We start from the raw sequence: 19,530 nt of genomic DNA, 5'->3' as shown, positions 1-19,530 counted from the left end.
CCCCCCAGGTCGTTGCCTATCACTATTGCCAAGCTGACAACACGTACACGTGTCTTGTCCCAGAATTTGTCCATAGTATTGCAGCTTTACTTTGCCGGTCACATCAGTTAATGGCATACCGAGATCTTCTAATAAAAGAGCCTCATCTACAAAGCATGCTTAGCCTTAGGTCCTGCGTCCAAGATCCAGTGGCAGCTTTTAAAAGAGGAGTGTTGGAGCCACTTGCAAACCTCAGGAAAGGTATGCCAGGAAACTCAGACTAAACTTTATAAACTCCATGATCAGAAAACCCAAGAGTAATCTGGCATATATTTTAACCATGTAAGGGAGATGATTAAAGCAGTAGAAGTGACTTCACTAGAGAGAAATTTGTTTTCTTTAATCTTTTTCAGTTGTAATCATCTTGGATGTTATTCATAATAACAGTAGACAAACCATATTCAGATGGAAGGGTTTTGGTTTTAAAATTAAATCCTGCAGAACCCATTATTAAAAAGATCTTGAAAAAACACTATTTTGAAAAATGCTAATGGAAAATGCTAAATTATAAATGATAGGATAAATTATAGGTGGGTCTGTTAACTCCACTTATTATTATGGTTACTGACACTTCCTGTTTGGAAAGACAGTTCTGAGTTGCTTGTACTTTGCTAAACTTCAATGATTTTGGGCCCACATTTTCTGTGCTTAGGCATCTGACTCAAGATGTTCAGTGTCAGAACTTCCTCTGTCCATTGCTACCATAAATTTCTGCCCAAATGAGATACTCTTTTTTAAGGGTGAGACTCATGAAAAAGATGTTTTCCCATGTTAAAGAATTTTGGCAACCTTTTCATTAAAAACTTTAGCCCAAGTTTAAAGCAAGGACTTGAGATTTGGCATGGGGATGGGGTTTTATTTATTTATTTATTTTTTAAGGGAATAGTATGCCTTTTCTGGTACCCATAGCCAGGCTGTAAGTTTTTGATATACTGTAGTTGACATAGGCTCAGGGGTGAAGTTAATAGACTTCAGCAGCCAAATTCTGTGCAGCCCCAAATAGACCAAGGTAAAATGGAAGAAGAAGCTGCCTGATTCAAATGTAGAGGGAGTAAGAACCAGATCTGTTGCAAGGGAAGAATTTGATCAGGGTAAAAAGGGGAAAGGTAGGACACACACAGACCAGAGATCAGGGGAGAGGAAAACTGGAACTTGGAATTGGAATCGGGGCGATAGAGGAAGTCTGGAAAATGTGTATGGCGTAGAGGTTGGGAGTTGCTGAGTAAGAAGTGTGACTGAAAAGCATTTTGGTGGGGGGAAAAGGGCGGGTTGGGAACAGATCCCCAAAGAACCAGGGGCCAAGTAAAGGAGAGGCATTGGCTGGGTAAAGAGACAGGAAGAAAATACAAGTTGGTAGGTAGAGTCCAGAGGGAGGAGATAGATTTATTGGTACTATGATGAGTAGACTGAGTGGAGCCTGGGATCAGTGGAGAGAATGGGGCTGAGTTATGGAGCTGTGGGTGGGGAAGAGACGTGCTATAAATTGACCAATAAGGTCTCCAGATTTTGTTATTTTAGGCAACTCATTGCCACAAGGGAAAACGGTGTGTTTCAAGTAAAGGTTTCATAGTTTCTAGGGTCAGAAGGGACCTGAGTAGATCATCTAGTCTGACCCCCTGCCATGGCAGGAAAGAGTACTGGGGTCAGACGACCCCAGCAAGGTGTACATCTAGCCTCCTCGTAAAGACCCCCAGGGTGATCTACCTGTGTCAGAAAAGTCATGTTACCAATCTGGTAAGTAGTGCATGTAGTGGATTTTGTAGTGGCTTCTGATGATAGCTGTCCATGATCTTACCAATTACGTGAGATGGGGTCCAGCATATCTTGAATGTATGAGTGTCATTAGAATTTATTTTCTAGCCCTACTGGGGGCTGGAATATTAACCAAAATGTGAATTCATTGCAGCCATCTTGGATTCCAGTATGAAGACTAAATGCACTACTTGCTAGATTGACAATATCACTTCTCTGATATGGGTAGACCACTTGTATCTGAAACACACTGTGGCTGCTGTTGCCTTTAGGCAACTCTGAATTGCCTGCAGGATGACACATTTTACCCTTCTTTTTTACCCTGCTTTGACTTGGGTCAGGATAGAGAGGATGGAACCAAGTAGATAATACATGGTGGAAATAAGAAGAGTGTATGCCTCTAGAGCAGTGGTCTCCAGCTTTTTTAAGGTTAAGATCATTTTTTGAAGGAAAGGGCAACCCAGGATCTACTGCTGCTCCCCTGCCCAGCAGGTCAGTGGGGGGGGGGGGAGGCAAATTAAGGTGCACTGGGGCCCTGGGCAAGCACAAAATTATGGGCCCCTTCCCCCCATGAGAGCTGGGCTGTAGTGGAGGGAGAGGGGCCCCTTCCCCTCCTACTGCTGGTGCGGGAGGCTGGGTGGACCCTGCTGGGCAGGGGGGCCACATGCCTGCCTCTTCTCCTTGCCCTCACTATGGCCAAATTTACACACACACGAACACACAGACACAGGCGCGTGCACTCTACTCTCACTCTTTGCACATGGGCACACGCGCACACACATGCATGCACACAGAAAGAGACAGATGCATGCAGAGACACAGACAAATGGACACATGCACACTTTCCCCTCACGGGACCTCCCCCCCAACTCTTGATCACATGGAGGCAGTGCTTCCCCCCGGTATGAACTTCCCACAGCTCAGTCTTGCCTTCTGGCCCAGCCCCTGTTACACTGACCTGCAGGGAGCTGCTGCCCAGCTGTCCTGTGGAGCCATGCAGATGCAGCGGGCTGGGCTGGGCAGGGCAGGGCAGGGAGCACCATACCGTGCGTCTGCAGGTGGGCAGCAGCACCGAGGGGGTGGCTGTGGGGGAGCCAAGGTGAATTTTGTGGGTCTTTAGCCCCCAAAGCCCTCCCAGCACTGCCGCCTGCAAAGGCGCAGTGCAGTGCAGCACTCCTGGTCTGGCCTGGCACCAACCGCGCACCCCTCCCCCCCCTCCAGGTGGAGCACAGCTCTCCCAGCCCAGCTGGGCCCCTTCTCCCCTGACATGGTGCCATGAGCTCCCCCCCCTTTCCCCAGACATGGCTCTCCTGGCCTGGCCCCAGCTCTGCCCTCCCTCACCCCAGCCCCATTGGTGGTGGGGCCCTGGTTCCAGCTCCCAGGGAAGCAAATGTGAAAGCTGCAATTTAAACTTGGCATAAAAAATGGACACCAAATTTAAAACTGCAGCTTTCACTTCTCTGCTGATGAGGATCCCAGGGTAGCTGCCTCGCCCCGCACACAGATCAAGGGAGCATGTGCTCCCTGGCCCTCCACCTGGGTGCACGCAGTGGCAGGAGCCCCCTCACATGCCTGGACAAGCCACCCAGGCTCTGACCCTATCCTGGCAGCTGAGGCTCCCACTCATCCAGTGGGAGGGGACATAGAGGGGGATCGTTCCACTCCGCTGGCCTGGCCCCAGCAGCAGGGGGCGCAGCTCAGTTTGGCCAGATGCATCCCGCCACTCCTGATCATGGAGCCTCTAACAGCTGATCTCAGTTTGGGGGGGCCAAGTCCCCCCCAGACTGAGAGAGACTGTCAGAGGCTCCCCGATCAACTAGTTGATCACGATTGACTGGTTGGTGACCACTGCTCTAGAACATGCTTTTTCAGAGCTTGGAACAACCTCCAAAATTCCTGAGTTTTGCCAGCTGTCTGCATGCGTCTGTTACCCCATCTACTGTTGGTCCACATAGCAGAAGAAAATCAAGAGATCAAGTAGGAGATGGGATAGGATGGCAGCTTAAAGATTTATGAGCTGAGAGAGGGATGAGTTTTCATAAGCAACAGCCTATTTTGCCAGGTTCATAGATCTGTGGTAGTCATTTTAATCACCTTTCCTAAGCAGTCTGATGAAGCTTTTACCTATAGAAGTTCATGGCTTTCGGCCCTACTCCCTAAGGTGTCACCCTGCCCCACCTTTACTTGATCTCTAGATTCTCTTTTGGACAAGCAGTAGAGGGAGACTGCTGGAGATGCATGCAGACACCTGCAGAAATCATGAATCTTTACACTTATTTTGCTAATGAACTTTCTGCATGTATATATGAAGCCATGTGATGGAATTTGTGGGTATTGTTTTGTGTTATTTTGTTTTTCAGTGTGTTTTATTTAAAAAGCCAATTGAATTAAATGCAACAAGTGACATTTAAAAGATATTTTCAAGGTTACAAAGATAATCACTCAAGTTTAAATATCAGGATTTAGGTTGCTTGTGCACCAGTTAAATACGTAGTTTCATGCCTTATTTATGTAGTTTTTCTTTGTGTAACAGTTTATAATAGTTTAATAAATGCTAGATGCTTAAATAAGTGATAACTAGATAGAATCAGTCCATAACTTGAACATAACCATGTATTGACCTTCTATTAATATTCTGACAACCATCTGTAATATACATTACTCATGTCGGTAACAAGCTTGTAACACTTTTCCATTTAACCCTTTATAAGCTGTTTGCAAAATAGGATCTTAACATAAAGTGTAATGAGAACAACTTTTGTAGTATGTAAATGTACTTCTGTGATATTTATAACCCAAACACTGTGAGATTACATGATTTATAAGATCTACCAAATGAAATTATTTTTAAAAATTGTACTTTAAACAAAATGAACTGTAAAAATGCATAAAAAATTAAATAGATTCAGACTGAAAAAATTATGAAATGTTAAAGTGAGGTTAGTGTCGCTAGTAGTTTTCAATTTGATATTTTAAACTAACTTTCACTGATATTGGAATAACATCCATGGCTATTGCTACATTTCTCCTGGTACATTTTTTCCTCTCTCAGGACATTCAGAATTATGGAAGAGTCCCCTTTTATGGAAAAAAACCCCCATATAATCACATTTTTATTTATTTGTTTTTTACTGTTTTGTTATTCAGAGCAGAAAATTCCCGAGGAAGAATACATAATTTTGATAGATGGTTTAAATGATGCTGAATTCCACAAACCTGATTATGGTGACACACTTTCTTCATTTATCACAAACATTATTTTTAAATTCCCTTCTTGGTTGAAGCTGATTGTGACGGTGAGAACTAACTTTCAGGTAAGAATAAAGTGTATTTTTAATTTGCCAAAAATTAATCACTGTCCTTTCCTGTGAAAAGTTTTCATACTGCTACAACCACATACTTTGCTAAAGTGTTACTCTTAAGGGGATTCAAAATCAAAAACCAAACAAAAAGGACTGCCTTGTTTATGTTTTTTTATGGTGAACAAGTATGAGCTCAAGGATCTGATCACACATTTGGCTTTTTTCTCTGTCACTTTCTGGAATATACTGACGGGATTAGTGACACTACAAGTAACAAACCTGATTTTCCATATTCTCGGCCTGTTTTCTACAGGTGAGATAAGAACAGGAAGTTGAATCTTTAGGAGTCAAGTTGCCCCAACTCCATAGTGTGATGAGCTTGTCTCCCATCTTCATACAGCATTTCTTTGAGGGCTGGACTATAGATCTCCACTTCCCAGAAAGTGGAGCCCCACAACTTCCCTATTCTAAAGCTTGTCCTTGTCTTCAACACTATTTTTTCTTACCATACATCTTTCAGCAAGTCCCAGAAAACTTACACTTACTCTTTAAAAAAGTCTTTCTCCAGTATTCAGTCCAAATATCTGGTGTTCTGGAGGTATAGAGATGTGCTAGCTTCAGAATCTCAAAGCTACATGGGGTGAAATGTCTTCTTTTTTAATTTATTTAACTGTTTATAAGTTAAACAGGAAGTGAATTACATTACAGGGGTGCCCATTTCTGTTGAAGGCATTCCAAAATTTGCTAGAATGCACAAATATATAGCTCTTCAAGGAAACAAGTCTAAGATCACCATTGGTATTACTGTTTGTCATGCACCATAAACATATGTTAAAAATAGCTATAGCACAAGGTGGCATGGCTATAATTGTCACTCCTCAAACTAAGAAGGATCTTGTATGCTTGATCAATACTCTCATGGCAGTCCTCCAAAGAGTGTCTACGGTGAGGTGGTGGTTCTTTTCTAGCTGAATTTTTACTGAACCATTTGTTAGTGATATGAGAAATTATTTCTTTTTAGAAATATGTTGTGTGACCTGTTATCAGGGGACTGTATTTGAACAGTTGGGCCATGGTAGCACAGCAGTTAAGGCATCTCACTGACTCCAGAGATGTGTATTCTAGCTCTACTCTAGACTCATACCAAAGTGCTGCTTGAGTGAACTGAGCTGTACATGGATATTTGGTCATTCAGGCTGGTGAGTCAAAGGTAGTTGGATATGATGTTAGCCACATCACTGTTGTGCTCTTGGCTATAGAAACTGGTGTTCCCTAGAACTGTTAGCCCAGTGGGGCTTTAGGCTCAACTAGACCATCAGTAGTTGCAAAGGGTTGTAACAGCTAAATGATCTTTTTATTCTATATCTATAAAAGGCTTAGTCCATCTGTCTGTGTGTGTGTGTGTGTGTCCATAATGCTCTTGGGGGCGTGGCTCCAGCCAGTGCTGCATCAAGGATACCCATCAAGAATGATGGGTGGGGAATGACTCCAGTGGAGTGGAGCGGCGGGGAGAGGAGGGGTGGCGCGGGGCCAGATGCAAAGCGGGGGGGGTGTGGCACAGGGTAGACATGAGATAGGGGAGTTGCAGGGTCAGATGCAGAGCTGCGGGGATAGCACTGGGCCAGATGTGGAACGGGGTTGTGACACGCAGCCAGATGTGGAGCCCTTTGCACAGTGAGGGGGTGCCCGATGAGGGGGCAGGGCCGGACACAGAACGGGAAGGGTGGCATGAAGCCAGACGCAGAGTGGGCAATGGCACACAGCAAGATGCAGAGCAGTGGCAACACAGGGCGGTGGTTGGCAGCAGTTACCCACCACCCCATAGTGGGGGGGTGCGGGGCTGGACACAGGAAGGGGGTGGTGCGGGGCTGGATGTGGAGTGGGGGGGTGGCACAGGACTGGACTCAGAAAGACGGGAGAGAGGGGTGGTGCAGGGTTGGACGTGGAGGGGTGTGGGGGTGCACAGCCAGTTGTGGAGCTTCACAGCAGGGGGGTTGGAGTGGGCGGGGCCAGATGTGGAGTGGGTGGGTGGCATACAGCCAGATGCGGAGCAGCAGTGGCGCAGGGCGGTGTGTGGCAGTGGCCCTCTACCGCCCTGTGCTGGGGAAGGGCGTGGGACTGGATGTGGAGCAGGAGGTGTGTGGGGCCAGACACGAACTGGCAGCAGTGCAGCGCGGTGGGGTGGTGGTGCTCCATCCCCACCCCCTCCCCCTCATCATTACTGACGGGCAAGTCGCTAGTATCTATATAAATGCGTATATCAAAAGTATTCATGCTAGACTCTAATTTTTGTACCTGTGTGTGCTTTTTCTTACAGGAAATAGCAAGTTCATTACCTTTTTTCAAAATCTCTCTCGACAATTTCCCAGACAACAAAGAAATCCATGGTGATCTGAATGCCTATATTCAGTACAGGATCAGTAGCAGTCAGGAAATTATAAACAATATATCTTTAAATGGGAAAGCTGATGCAGCCACAATCGGGAAAGTGGGTAATCACCTGATCATGAGGAGCCTGGGATCTTACCTTTATTTGAAATTGACATTGGATCTTTTTCAAAAGGGTCACCTGGTGATCAAAAGTGCAAGCTACAAAGTAGTTCCAGTGTCTCTGTCAGAACTTTATTTGCTTCAGTGCAACATGAAGTTCATGAGCAACTCTGCTTTTGAGAGAGCCCTGCCAATATTAAATGTGGCACTAGCATCCCTTCATCCTATGACAGATGACCAGATTTTCACAGCTATTAATGCTGGTCAGATAAATGGTGAACTGGAATGGGAAGACTTCCAGCAGAGAATGGAGGCCCTTTCATGTTTTCTGATAAAAAGGCGTGACAAAACACGTATGTTCTGCCATCCTTCCTTCAGGGAATGGCTTGTTTGGAGAGCCGATGGTGAAAATACTGACTTCTTATGTGAGCCAAGGTAAATAAAGACTATAGTAAACTTCAGTATGTACAGATAGTTGCTGTTACGTATTTTTACAATCACTTTCAAGGGCTGATGTGTAGTATTAGAACTGCAGTTTTTCCCCAGAGGAAAACCGGGCTATGTTTAGGGCAAAATTTTAGCTGCTAATGCTACATGTAACTCTGTCATAGGGTCCATGCAAACTGGGCCTGCATATCTGAGCATCATTTTCCCCACTGTGCAGTTTCAGTTTCTTAGTGGAAAGCATTAGGTACATGGAAGTCTTCTATTTTCATTTACCTGACAAAATTTGCAATAGGAAACTGCTGGAAGGAAAATTCAGATTTTGAAAGAAAATGGGAGGGGTGTTTTGGGGGAGAGGAGAGGGGTTGGCCTGTCTCTTATTTTTAATTATTCTGACAGTTCCTTCTATCTTTCCAACTTTGTTTCTAGTGTCATTGTTTCAGTTTGGACTAACCTCCATCTTTCTGGTTAGTGTAGCTTGCATCACAATAAAACATATTGTCTGTGAACCAGTGTGTATATTTGCATATTCTGGTACTCTGCATCTCTTATTTTACTGCGTTATTTGGGGGTTTTGGCTTTTTAAGTTCTTTCTTTTAAAATAATAACAGCAGTGTTAATATGTGGTATAATGCTTGGTAATTCCATTTCAAAAACTTAAAAAAGATTCAGGTCTTTTGGATTTTCAGTATCATGAACTTCATGTGATAAAACAGATAGACTAGTTGCAACTGAATTGCATAATAGCCCACATCCTGCATTTACTGCGTGTTAAAATCAGAACCCCCAGGTCTCTTAGGAATTGACTGCAGAAGCATGTTAGAAATACGTTGTAAAGCTTTTGCAGGGATATTGTCCCCTACATTTAACACCAAAAAGTATTTTCATCAGTAATCTCAGCAAAAGAAAAAGACTGTGTGTTCTTTCAGTAACAAACCACTGGCAGTGAGGGGTTGAATGGAATTCCGTCTCGTATTGAGGCCTGGAAAGGTGCAACAGTCAGATTTAGTGGAACTTTACAATATCTGTTTAGGTTGTCGTCTTGATTTCACCCCTTCCATCCACAGATAATCCCTTGCTGCCGTTTCACTGGAGTTTTGGAACTGGTACTGAGATCTGACTGCTTTCCACCAGGAGACTCTTTAGATTTCCCATGACCCCATTCAATTGAAATTTATTCTTTTAAAAGTGACCTCACTGTACTTGGAAAAAAGGGGAAATCTGTCACACCCTCCATCAGTCTAGCAAAACTTATGAACTTAGATCAAGCATCAGAAAGTTTTCCTTTCTCTTGGTTATTTGACAGTCCTACAATCTAAATCTAGCCGCGGAGATATTTAAAAAGTTTAACTGGGTAAAATAAAGAAAACTGAGGTTTGTGTGATGGTATTAGAAACAAGTTAGATGATATAACTAAATTGTTACTAAGTATGTGCGTCTGTCTTATTCCCCTTTTATTAGGAATGGGCACGCTCTACTGGCATTCATGTTTTCTCGACAGGAGGGAAAATTAAACCGTCAACAAACCATGGAACTTGGTCATCACATTCTTAAAGCTCACATTTTTAAGGTAAAACCCAAGGATTAAAGACAGAGGTTTATGATCTTTACAGAAATGCAAAACTTCTAAGGGAATTCAGCATGGTTGCTATAATAATTCCAACTAGCCTTTATAAACACCTGAAATTGCTTGCTAACAAAATGATTAGTTATGTTTCTTTATGTGGGTTAGACATAATAGGAAATTTTCTTTCTAATTCCTGTGTCAAGTATCTATTTTATCACTTCTTCTAGGGTCTTAGTAAAAAGACTGGAATTTCTTCCAGTCACCTTCAAGCTCTGTGGATTGGATATAGTACTGATGGATTGTCAGCTGCCCTTGCTTCTCTGAGAAACCTCTACACACCTAATGTGAAGGTAAGAAAATAGGCACTCGTGTATTCACAACTCCAGCTACACCACAAAATGAGCTTGACCTTGTACCACTGAAATCAGTAGGAATTTTGTCACTGACTTCTTGTACCATTAATTTGCTGGGTCAGGCAGTATCATGCTGAAAAATGTCATGCCTGTGCATGTGCTATATCCCAAAGTAGAAGTAGTGTGGCTGCCTTAGGGTGGCACTGTACGCAGACTCATTTCCTTGGCAGAGTCGGAGCTAACTGTCTGGGGTACAGCACATTAAGGAGGCTACGCTACCTCCAGTTTGAGAAGTAATGTGGAACAATACAGCATGCTTCAGCCCATTTCTGGCTGGCATAGTAAATTAGCAGTTCATGCCCTTTAAGAATCAGATCAGGCCCAAAGTAGGTAAATTTTAGTACAAACCTAGATTATGTCCAGAAATAGTGTATGAATAGTATTAAACTGGTGTAGAAGCAGTGAAAAGAAAAAAGAAATAAAGGATTATGTTTTCCAGGACTGATTGATACAATTTTGCAAAATAGTCTGTGTTTTTAAAAACACGGTGGGAATGTGGAAGGCATTACTCATTGGATTATAAACATAATCTAGATTTTACTAGATTAAAACTCAGGCTAAATTTATGTGACAGTACCCTTATAAGTCTGTTGCCCTGAAGGTGAATTAATGATTTCTGCATTTTCCTTCCTTTTATTTTGTTGTGTTTCACTGAGGAAGTGGGCTTCTCTGATGTTGATCGGAAGTAGTTTGTTCTCTGCCCTGTGGCATTTGATCTTTTCTGGATTGCTTCTGAAATTTTATCTGAAGGATCGTTTGGTATACAAATCAGCCCAAACAAACGCAGTTCTAAGCATTCTAGATCAAAGCTTTATGCCCAGCAGAGTGTTTTACTCTAGAAAAGGAGTCAGATAGTCTCTCCAGCTACTGCTCATGAAAGGCACTTGGATACTACAGTTATAGGCAGCAGCATAAAAGTCTGCAGACAGATATGGTATAGAAGGTGTGCTTATCTTAAACAGTAAAAGGATAGATCTCAATTTTGGCATATTCCATGAATGCAGAGTAATGTACGAGGATTTTTTGGGCCCCTGGCATGTGATCATTTACGGGTGCAATGGAAGCTGATCCCCAAATCCAACAGTTGCATCTCCTGCCATGCCACATGTTCATGGCAGGAGGCATGATTTGGGGTTTGGGGATCAGACCCCATTGCACCCTTTCTACTTGCCACTGCAGGGGGAGCCTGATCTGAGATCCCACTGCAGTCCCTGGCTGGTTCCAGCAATTAGCTGACTGTCAGTCCCCACCAGGACCTACTTTGAATATGTAGTTCAATTTTAAGGCACTGTACAGACCATTATATGTAGAACATTTTTATAGTTTGCCATTTTGTGGCATCTTAAATTCAGTGCATGTGTCACCCTTGTCATTTATGCCACAATTAACAGATTAATCATGACACAGCTGTAATGTGTACAGGGGGCCTTAGGTGCATTCCTGTTTCTAACTTCAGACCTGTCAATCTTAAGCCTCAGTTTCCCCATTTATTTAAAAAATACAATGCTTTTTGTTGGTAATGTTATTTGAGGTGCCACTAAGTGAAGATTACTAACAGTATTTCTTATTACAATTATTCAATCTGGGAGGATTATTTAAAATATCAGGTGTTGAGAGTTTAGTGTAAATTGACTTTGTATAAATCTCAATTCTTGATGGAAACAGGGTGAAAAAGTCATACTTTGAATGCATGACATTTTTTGTAGAATAACCACATCAATTAATCTTTTATTTGACCCAAACAAAAACTCACATTTATTTGTCTTTAAAACATGAATTATGGGATCATTTTAAAGGCACAATAGGTAGTGTAAAATGTCGGTTTTTCCAGAAAAATTATGTAAATTATTTGTGGAGTCACGCTGCCTTAACATTATTGATTAGCTTTTATACTCCCCGTGTCTCTTAAAAAAATCTTGCATAAATTACAGTAATTTAAATTATGCATGTAATTAAGGGACTTCTTCAGACTCATAACAGGAAATGACTAACTGTCGGTTTGCTGTCGGTAGTACAGTTTGTTGTGCATATGTGTGTAAAAAATCATTTAAATTCATATAAAAGTGATTCTCTGCTGAAATGAAAATTCATCAGTGAACTGCTAATGTCACAGATACATAGATGCGAACATTTAATTACAGCTGAAAGCAAGAAGCACTGTTAGTACAGACTCTTTAAAAGCAAATATTTTTAATATATAATTTTAAATCAAGTCATAAATTGACTGAAGAAAATCCATATATTGGAAAACAAGTTCAAAGTACTCCCTTGCCAGTGGCGTTAAGTATAGGTCTTTGACCATAATTTTGCAAGCCTTCAAAGAGGAGATTTTATGCAAATGTAAACAAAATCTTAAGTGATCAACATAGACATACAGGAAGGTCAGCTGTTGATTTTTCTATTTTTAATTCTAACCATTGTTTGGAGCCTTATCCAGTTCTCAGTAAATGGAATCTTTCTCTTGATTTTTATGGGAATTGTGTTAGACCCTAATTTTGTCTGACTTGGGGATACATTGATAAAGTATGGAGAGCCTAAGGATCCCACCTGATTTTCTGACTTGGAGTAGAATTTAAACTTCCTTATCTCAGACATACTAATGTAGTCCCAAATATTAGTTGCTAATAGGTGACGACTAGAGCCAAGCAAGGATTTTCTAAGTATGTGGTTTTTCACCAGAAAATGCCAGTTGGTTGAAAGGTGGAGAATTGGTTTCTTCTGTCTCCAGTGGCAGTGGGGCACAGAGCCCAGTGCACTGCAGCAGACTGCCTCTACAGTGCCCTACACACAAATCCAGGGAGCACATGCCCCTGTGCCTCCTCTGGGGAATGCACAGTGTCGGGAACCCTCCCACACCCCTGGACAAGCTGCCCACGGCTCCAGCTGTCCTGTGACCCATCCCAGCCTCAGGGCCCCATTTGCCCCAGCCTGTTCCCCACTCCCTCCCTCACTGTGGGGGCCTCAATTTGCCCCTCCCACACACACCCCTTCCCTTTCCCTAACTTGCCTGCTGTGGTGGGCAGAGCTCTGCATGCCATCTGGCTGAGTGTAGGCTCTGTATCTGTGTCTATGCGTGCCATTCCCATCCCCGCTGCAGCCACCCGGAGCCTGTGCCTGGGCTGCCCTGTGGCCCTCTGTGCTGCCACCGCTGTCTCATGTTTGTGGGGGCATGAGCCCCCACAAGCCTTCTGTTGCCTATGCTTGCAACCCTTAAAAATCACGCGGTGGGGTGAATTTTGTGGTATCCATGCAGTCTGTCAAATCGTGATTTTTCTCAGGGCCCCACTCATGATCCTTGACTTCCAGATGACCCTACTGTGTGGATTACCCATGGGCTTCAGATCCCAAAGTTTCCAGGCTCCTGGCTCTGCAGCTGAGAGCCAGGAAGCACAGAGCTCCTTCTGATCTGTAGCAGAAAACCCAGAAACCTCCGCAAGAGACATAGTTCTTTAAGGCTTCTGGGCTTCCCCTACCCTGACAAAAAACTTAGGGCTCTACCTCAGGACAGGGCTTCTTGGTTCCTCACTGAGTGTTAGGAGACTACTAGGACTGCCCCTGATTCTAGGGGCTCCCTTGGCTACCAAATTCACTTAAAAAAATAATGGAAATGGTTGGGAAGTTGAACACTTTCAGAATTTTTTTCTGTATGAAATTTCTAACTTTCACATTTTAGTTCCAATTCAGAACAAAAATGTTTTCAAGTTACTGGTATTACTATGTCTACTAAAGGCCCATTTTGAACTACACATACCTACCTAAGTCCCTCCTTAGAGTCAGGATACTCTATGCTCTTCCTTCTAGTGCACATTCTACAGCCTTGTGCTACCTGTACTTTGTCATTGCTCATTGTGCTTCAAGGAGGGATGTAAGAATCATTCAAAAATTATTCATTTAAGCTTCTCTAACTATATTGGTTAAATGGTAAGCGATGGTAAATAATGCAGCAGCTGGGAACCACTCCCAGGGCCCCTTTTAGGGGGGGAGGTGGTGGTAAACTCCATCAGACAACACAGCCCACATGAGGTCAGCAGGACTGGATGGACTCAATCTGAGAGTGCTGGTGGAGCTGGCAGAGGTCATTGTGGAACCCCTGGCAAAGCTCTTTCAGAATTTGTGGTACACCAGGGAAATCCCTAAGGATTGGAAGGGGCCAACATTGTGCCCATCTTCAAGAAGGGGAAGAGGGAGGCCAGTCAGCCTAACATCCATCCCAGGGAAAATCCTGAAAAAGCTCATTAAAGAATCTATGTACGATATGCTCGTGGAAGGTAAGATCCTGAACGAAAGCCAGCATGGCTTTGTTGTGGGTAGGTCTTGTCTTAGCAGTCTCATCTCCTTCTATGACCAGGTCTCTTGCCACCTGGATACTTCCAAAAGGCTATTAATCTAGTATCCCATGATATCTGTGTGGGAAAACGGGAAGATTGTGGGCTCAGCTGCTCGACAGTTCAGTGGGTGGGAAACTGGCTACAGGGTAGGACCCAGAGAGTTCTCATGAATAGATCTGTGTTGTCCTGGCGCGAAGTGGCCAGCGGTGTCCCTCAGGGGTCTGTGCTTGGACCATTGCTTTTCAACATCTTTATCAGTGATTTGGATGTGGGAGTGAAAAGCTGGCTGGCTAAGTTTGTGAGCGACACCAAGTTATGAGGCCGTGTGGTCATGCCAAAAAATAGGTTGCAGATACAGGCAGACCTGGATAGACTAGAGAGTTGGGAAGACCGGAACCAGATGAAGTTCAACACTTCCAAGTGTAAGGTGCTTCATCTGGGGGCAAAAAACCCTCAACATATGTACAGGGTCACTGGTGACAGCTTGACTTGCACTACAGTTGAAAGGGACCCCAGGGGTAATAACTGACCATTGCATGAATATGAGCCATCAGTGCGAGGTAGTGGTCAGCAGGGCAAACAACATGCTGGCATGCATCAACCGATGCATTTCACGTAAAACTACGTGATATTCCCTCTGTGCTCAGCACTGGAGTACTGCATCCAGTTCTGGACACCGCACTTAGATAAGGACGTAGAAGACTTGAGAGGGTCCAGAAAAGAACCACCCGTATGATCAGGAACTTGCGTGGCAAGCCATACGAGGAAAGGCTGAGGGACCTGGGCCTCTTTAGCCTAAAGGAGAGAAGGTTGAGAGGAGACTTCATAACGGCTTACCGCTATATCAGAGGAGTGCATCAGGAGCTCAGTGAAGAACTGTTCACTAGGGCACCCTGAGGGAAAACCAGGACCAATAGATACAAGCTCCTGGAAGGCCGCTTCAGGCTTAATACCAGGAAAAACTCCTTCACAGTCAGGGTGACCGAACTTTGGAATAAACTCCCTCCAGAGGTGGTAGTCACCTACCCTGGAGGTTTTCAAGAGGAGACTGGACAGTCACCTTGCTGGGGTCACTTGACCCCAGTTGTCTTCTGGCCTAGAGCAGGGGAGACTGGACCCAATGTTCTGCAAGGTCCCTTCCAGCCCCTTACAATCTATGAAGCCCCACACTGAGAGGGAGGGTGCACTTGTGTGTGAGTAGGTAATTGCTTAATCAGTGAGTCATTAGGCTACCTGCTGTTTTCCTCTAACCTTACACTAAGGGTACTGGTCCTCTTCACCCCCTCCCCCCTTCATCGTTTCCTCCTTCTTCCCTCCACCTACCCTGCCATCTTCCAGTTCATGCTGGGGCACTGTGTGGCTTTCCTTCCCCACTTCCCTGCCAGATTGTGCCCTGCCCCATGCTAAACAGTAACCAGTAAGCTAACCAGTTATTATTGGGCTTATCCATTAAACGATTAATCATTTATCCTTTCACTTCCCTAGCCTCACAGGGTGCAAAGAGACAGAGACCAGACCTTCATCAGGGGAAAAAATGTATCTTGTACTTAATATCTTATACTTATCCTCTGTTATGTAACTATTGAAAGATAAACAGGAGGCAGGTTACAGATGAAAAAGAAACTATGGTAGTCATTAATACATTACTCACATAGCCAAAACCATATCAGTGGTTTAAAAGTAGAATGAAAAAGAAGCAACCAGTGTCCTGAACCACCATTGTTACATGTTGTTTCCAGTATATGTTGGCATTTGTGTAAACCCTTAAAATCAGGCTAGTAGTAGGAACAGTGATCCATGAGGACAATTGTTGGCTGTGGCTAATACCATTATATTAAATCATTTGAGCACCCTACACTACAGATACAATTACATGCAAGTCACTGCTGGCATGATTAAAATCACTTGTGTACATATGCAGGAGTGGCCTTGACAATTGATTGTCTTTGTTTGTTATGTGGATTTTCAAAACTGTAGTGCATTTCTTCAATGTGTATATGTTACAGAGACATTGAACAGTAATTTTAACTGCAGCATATTTGCATTTAATATGTATCTTATAATGACTGTAACAGGCTAAAAAACATCTTCCAGATATTAATAGCAATTTGAAGTCAGAGAGCCAAAAACTTAAATACTACTAGGTATTTTTGTGACTTGACAATATCTGTTTAGTGTTCTTGTACCTTTATGATTGTTCTCCAGCAACAAAGTAGTATCATGCCCAGTCCCTTGCTCATATCAGTGATATGGTGAGGAGAGTAGGGAACAGTGCTATGTACCCAACAAACAATATAATTTCAAGCACCATTAGAGACCAGGAAGCATGATCACTGCTCGGTAAATTGGAAAGGGCAAGTTCTTCAGGGAAATAATTGTTGTTTCAAGGTTCTCAGAAAGCACAGAGATGCTGATAGTTTTTACAATCCAAAAGGAGCAGAACTAGAGGAGTTCTGTTTTCTGAATCTTCAGAATTTAGCATGGGATGCTGGGACTTGTATAGTTGTAATTTAAAAAGCAGTTGATCCCTGTCTTTAAGATTAAAGGCAACAACTAGGCTCAGATACACTTTAATTATTTTTATGGTTGCTTAGGTTCTGGCATACATTCATGTGATACACTGTCTCTCTGTAGCAATTGAAATCTTGTCATGGTGAGAGGGCATAAAGGGCACTTTTACAAGTGCTCTGGGGTAGGGGAAAGGGTGGAGCTTTACTTAAAGTGGCTCCAAGAGCCGCTCTAACTAAATCACGGCCGCGTCTCATGTATCAATGTCCTCGCACTTAATAATGACAGCGGGAATGCTTGACCTAAAGCTTGTTTGCCGACCTTTAGTTCAAGCATCCCTGCTGCCATTTTTAAGCAGGGCATGCTGATACATGAGATGCAGAAGGGTGCTGGAGCGCAGCAGTTGCCATGCTCCAGCAGGCTGGTGCTCTGACACACTGGAATTCCAGCTTGTTGGAGTGGCCTCCGTGCTCGTGTATAGGCACCCATAATGGCTTAAAAGTTCATGGTATTTTGGATTAATATTATGCTTTTCTTTACATTCAGGGTTTGTTGTTAGTAGCCCAACAGTAATCATTGGTGCCAATGACTTTTAAACTTTCATATAAATATTTATTTAAATATGTGATTAAGTCAGTTTTCTCTTCCTGTTTCAAAACTAAAATTAGTAAGAAATTAGATCCTGCCTCCAACTCCCTAAAATAATATGCTTAAAGAAATTATTTTAAGAAAAGTGAAAAAATAGTTTATCTACATTCTCCTTTAGGTGAGTCGCTTGCTGATCTTGGCAGGAGCAAATGTGAATTACAGGACTGAAGTTCTGAACAATGCTCCAATATTGTGTGTTCAGTCCCATCTTGGTCATGAAGAAGTGGTTGCTCTCCTGCTGGAATTTGGAGCTGCTGTTGATGGTACATCTGAAAACGGGATGACTGCACTTAGCTATGCGGCCGCTGCAGGTCACATGAACATAGTTTCACTGCTTTGCAAAAGAAGTGAAAGGGTAAGCCGTTTCATACAAGAGTGGTTTTAACTGCAGCACTTGTTGATATGAAATTACTGGGTAGAGATGTATCTAATGATAATGAATGTTATTTCTCTAAAACAATGCAATGTGCATGAACATAACATTTTACAGATGTAAATAATAGCAGATATGAAAGGCCTGAGTACAGTGTATACTCTTATCTAGATCCTGGCCACAAAGAACTTAAAATCAAGGCTCTGATTCTGTATAGCCTTGTGCGTGTGCTTAACTTACACAAATGGATAGTTCTGCTGAACTGAGTGGGACTGTTCACCTACAATGTATGTAACTTCATCATGATTAGGATATAAAGCTGAGGTGCTGAATATTCGCATCTCCTTGGATTTACTGGGAGTGACAGGTGCTAAAGAGCTGTCTTGGCAGGAGAGAGACTCAGATTGAAATTGCATTAGAAGGAAGGGAGAAAATTTTCATTAGGGAGCTTGTGTGTTTTTCCTCCATTGGCATCATTTGATTGGTCTCAGCTGATGATGAGTTAACTCTGGTTGTCCTTTTGGTTTCCTTATCTTTCTCATCACGGGACAGAATTGTGTGCACAAATAATGAGCACATTGCTGGAAACTAAATGAAGGGAGGAAGAAGGGTTTGAAGGTAGGAAGTTCCAATTATGTGTGGCAGTGGAAGAGAGAGGGGTTGTTTCAGGTGTAGGTAGGAGCATGTCTGTGGGAAAGACAAGGAATGGAGCAAAAAAGGGAAATAGACTGAGGCAGGCAGGGCTGACTGAGCACAGGGTAGGAGGTGTGTAGAGTATAAGAAAGTCTGAAATGTAGAAATGAGTTCTATAGCTGAGGAAAGAGGAATGTTACAAATATATGAAACCCTGAAACATGATATGGTGATTTATCAGTGTTCCTCCCATGCCAAATTGTGACAGTGATAAAGTGTGAGAGAAGTCAAAATGTCTGCTTCTGCAAAATGTGTTGGAATATTATTTTTGCTTTTACTGCTCCTTTCATTATTAAAGTGAGTTAACAGGCTTGGTTGCCTTGGTTGTTCGGACCTTTTTTTAGTTTAGTAGCCCTAGAATAATGCTTTCCTTTATTATTTTTGCAAATTATTACCTGACCTCTCTGCCTTGCTCATCTGTGTCCTTAGCCAAGGACGGGCTAGCTGGAGCATCAATAGCTGCTTGGATTCAGGGTGTGGCACAAACACGCCTTTCAAGTCCTATATGTTTTCTCCCTTCTTGTGGGGCCCAACAAGTAATATTTCTCCTCTGAACCACATCAGATCCTTTACGGAAGGAGATTGCTCTCCTGTTCTCTGTTAGGCAGTCACAGCTGCTCCAGTTGGCACCCCAGTAAGCTGTTCATGTAAAACCAAATGAGCAGGAAAAAGGAAACATTAGTCTAAATGTGAAGGAGTCTATTGTGACACCTGGTCCCAAACATAATCAGATGCACTTTTGAGGGACACTCCCATGGTTTTCTCACACCTTCAAGTGTGTCTTTAGCCCCCAAGCCCTCTCTGCTATCTGCTGCTTGACCGCTGAGAACGAACTGAGACATGCCAAGAGGCCAGGTTCTTCGTTCAGGGTACATCAATTTTACCCTTCTCACTCTGGTCTTGCTAGTCTTTGCAGAGATTTTGTCAGCTACAAGAATCACAACCTTGGCTGGTTATATTCACAGGAATGATA

The 19,530-nt window shown here is 43.1% G+C and overlaps 1 protein-coding gene across 7 annotated transcripts in view; it reads left to right on the top strand.

Annotated features, from left to right (window-relative positions):
• Positions 1-19,530, top strand: part of TANC1 (tetratricopeptide repeat, ankyrin repeat and coiled-coil containing 1) — a 285,257-nt gene that overhangs the window by 225,329 nt on the left and 40,398 nt on the right. For all 7 annotated transcript variants that reach the window (XM_019522346.1, XM_019522348.1, XM_019522347.1 and 4 more), the window contains 6 exons: positions 9-240; positions 4,939-5,105; positions 7,411-8,018; positions 9,489-9,597; positions 9,822-9,944; positions 17,610-17,846. In XM_019522346.1, coding sequence (XP_019377891.1) covers positions 9-240; positions 4,939-5,105; positions 7,411-8,018; positions 9,489-9,597; positions 9,822-9,944; positions 17,610-17,846 — 1,476 coding nt within the window. The remainder of the gene's footprint in view (positions 1-8; positions 241-4,938; positions 5,106-7,410; positions 8,019-9,488; positions 9,598-9,821; positions 9,945-17,609; positions 17,847-19,530) is intronic.

Source organism: Gavialis gangeticus, unplaced genomic scaffold (genome assembly GCF_001723915.1).
Source record: "Gavialis gangeticus isolate Ggan-Ray unplaced genomic scaffold, GavGan_comp1, whole genome shotgun sequence".
NCBI lineage: Eukaryota > Metazoa > Chordata > Crocodylia > Gavialidae > Gavialis > Gavialis gangeticus.
The sequence above is the reverse complement of the archived record's forward strand: the minus strand, read 5'-3'. Positions and strand labels throughout refer to the sequence as shown.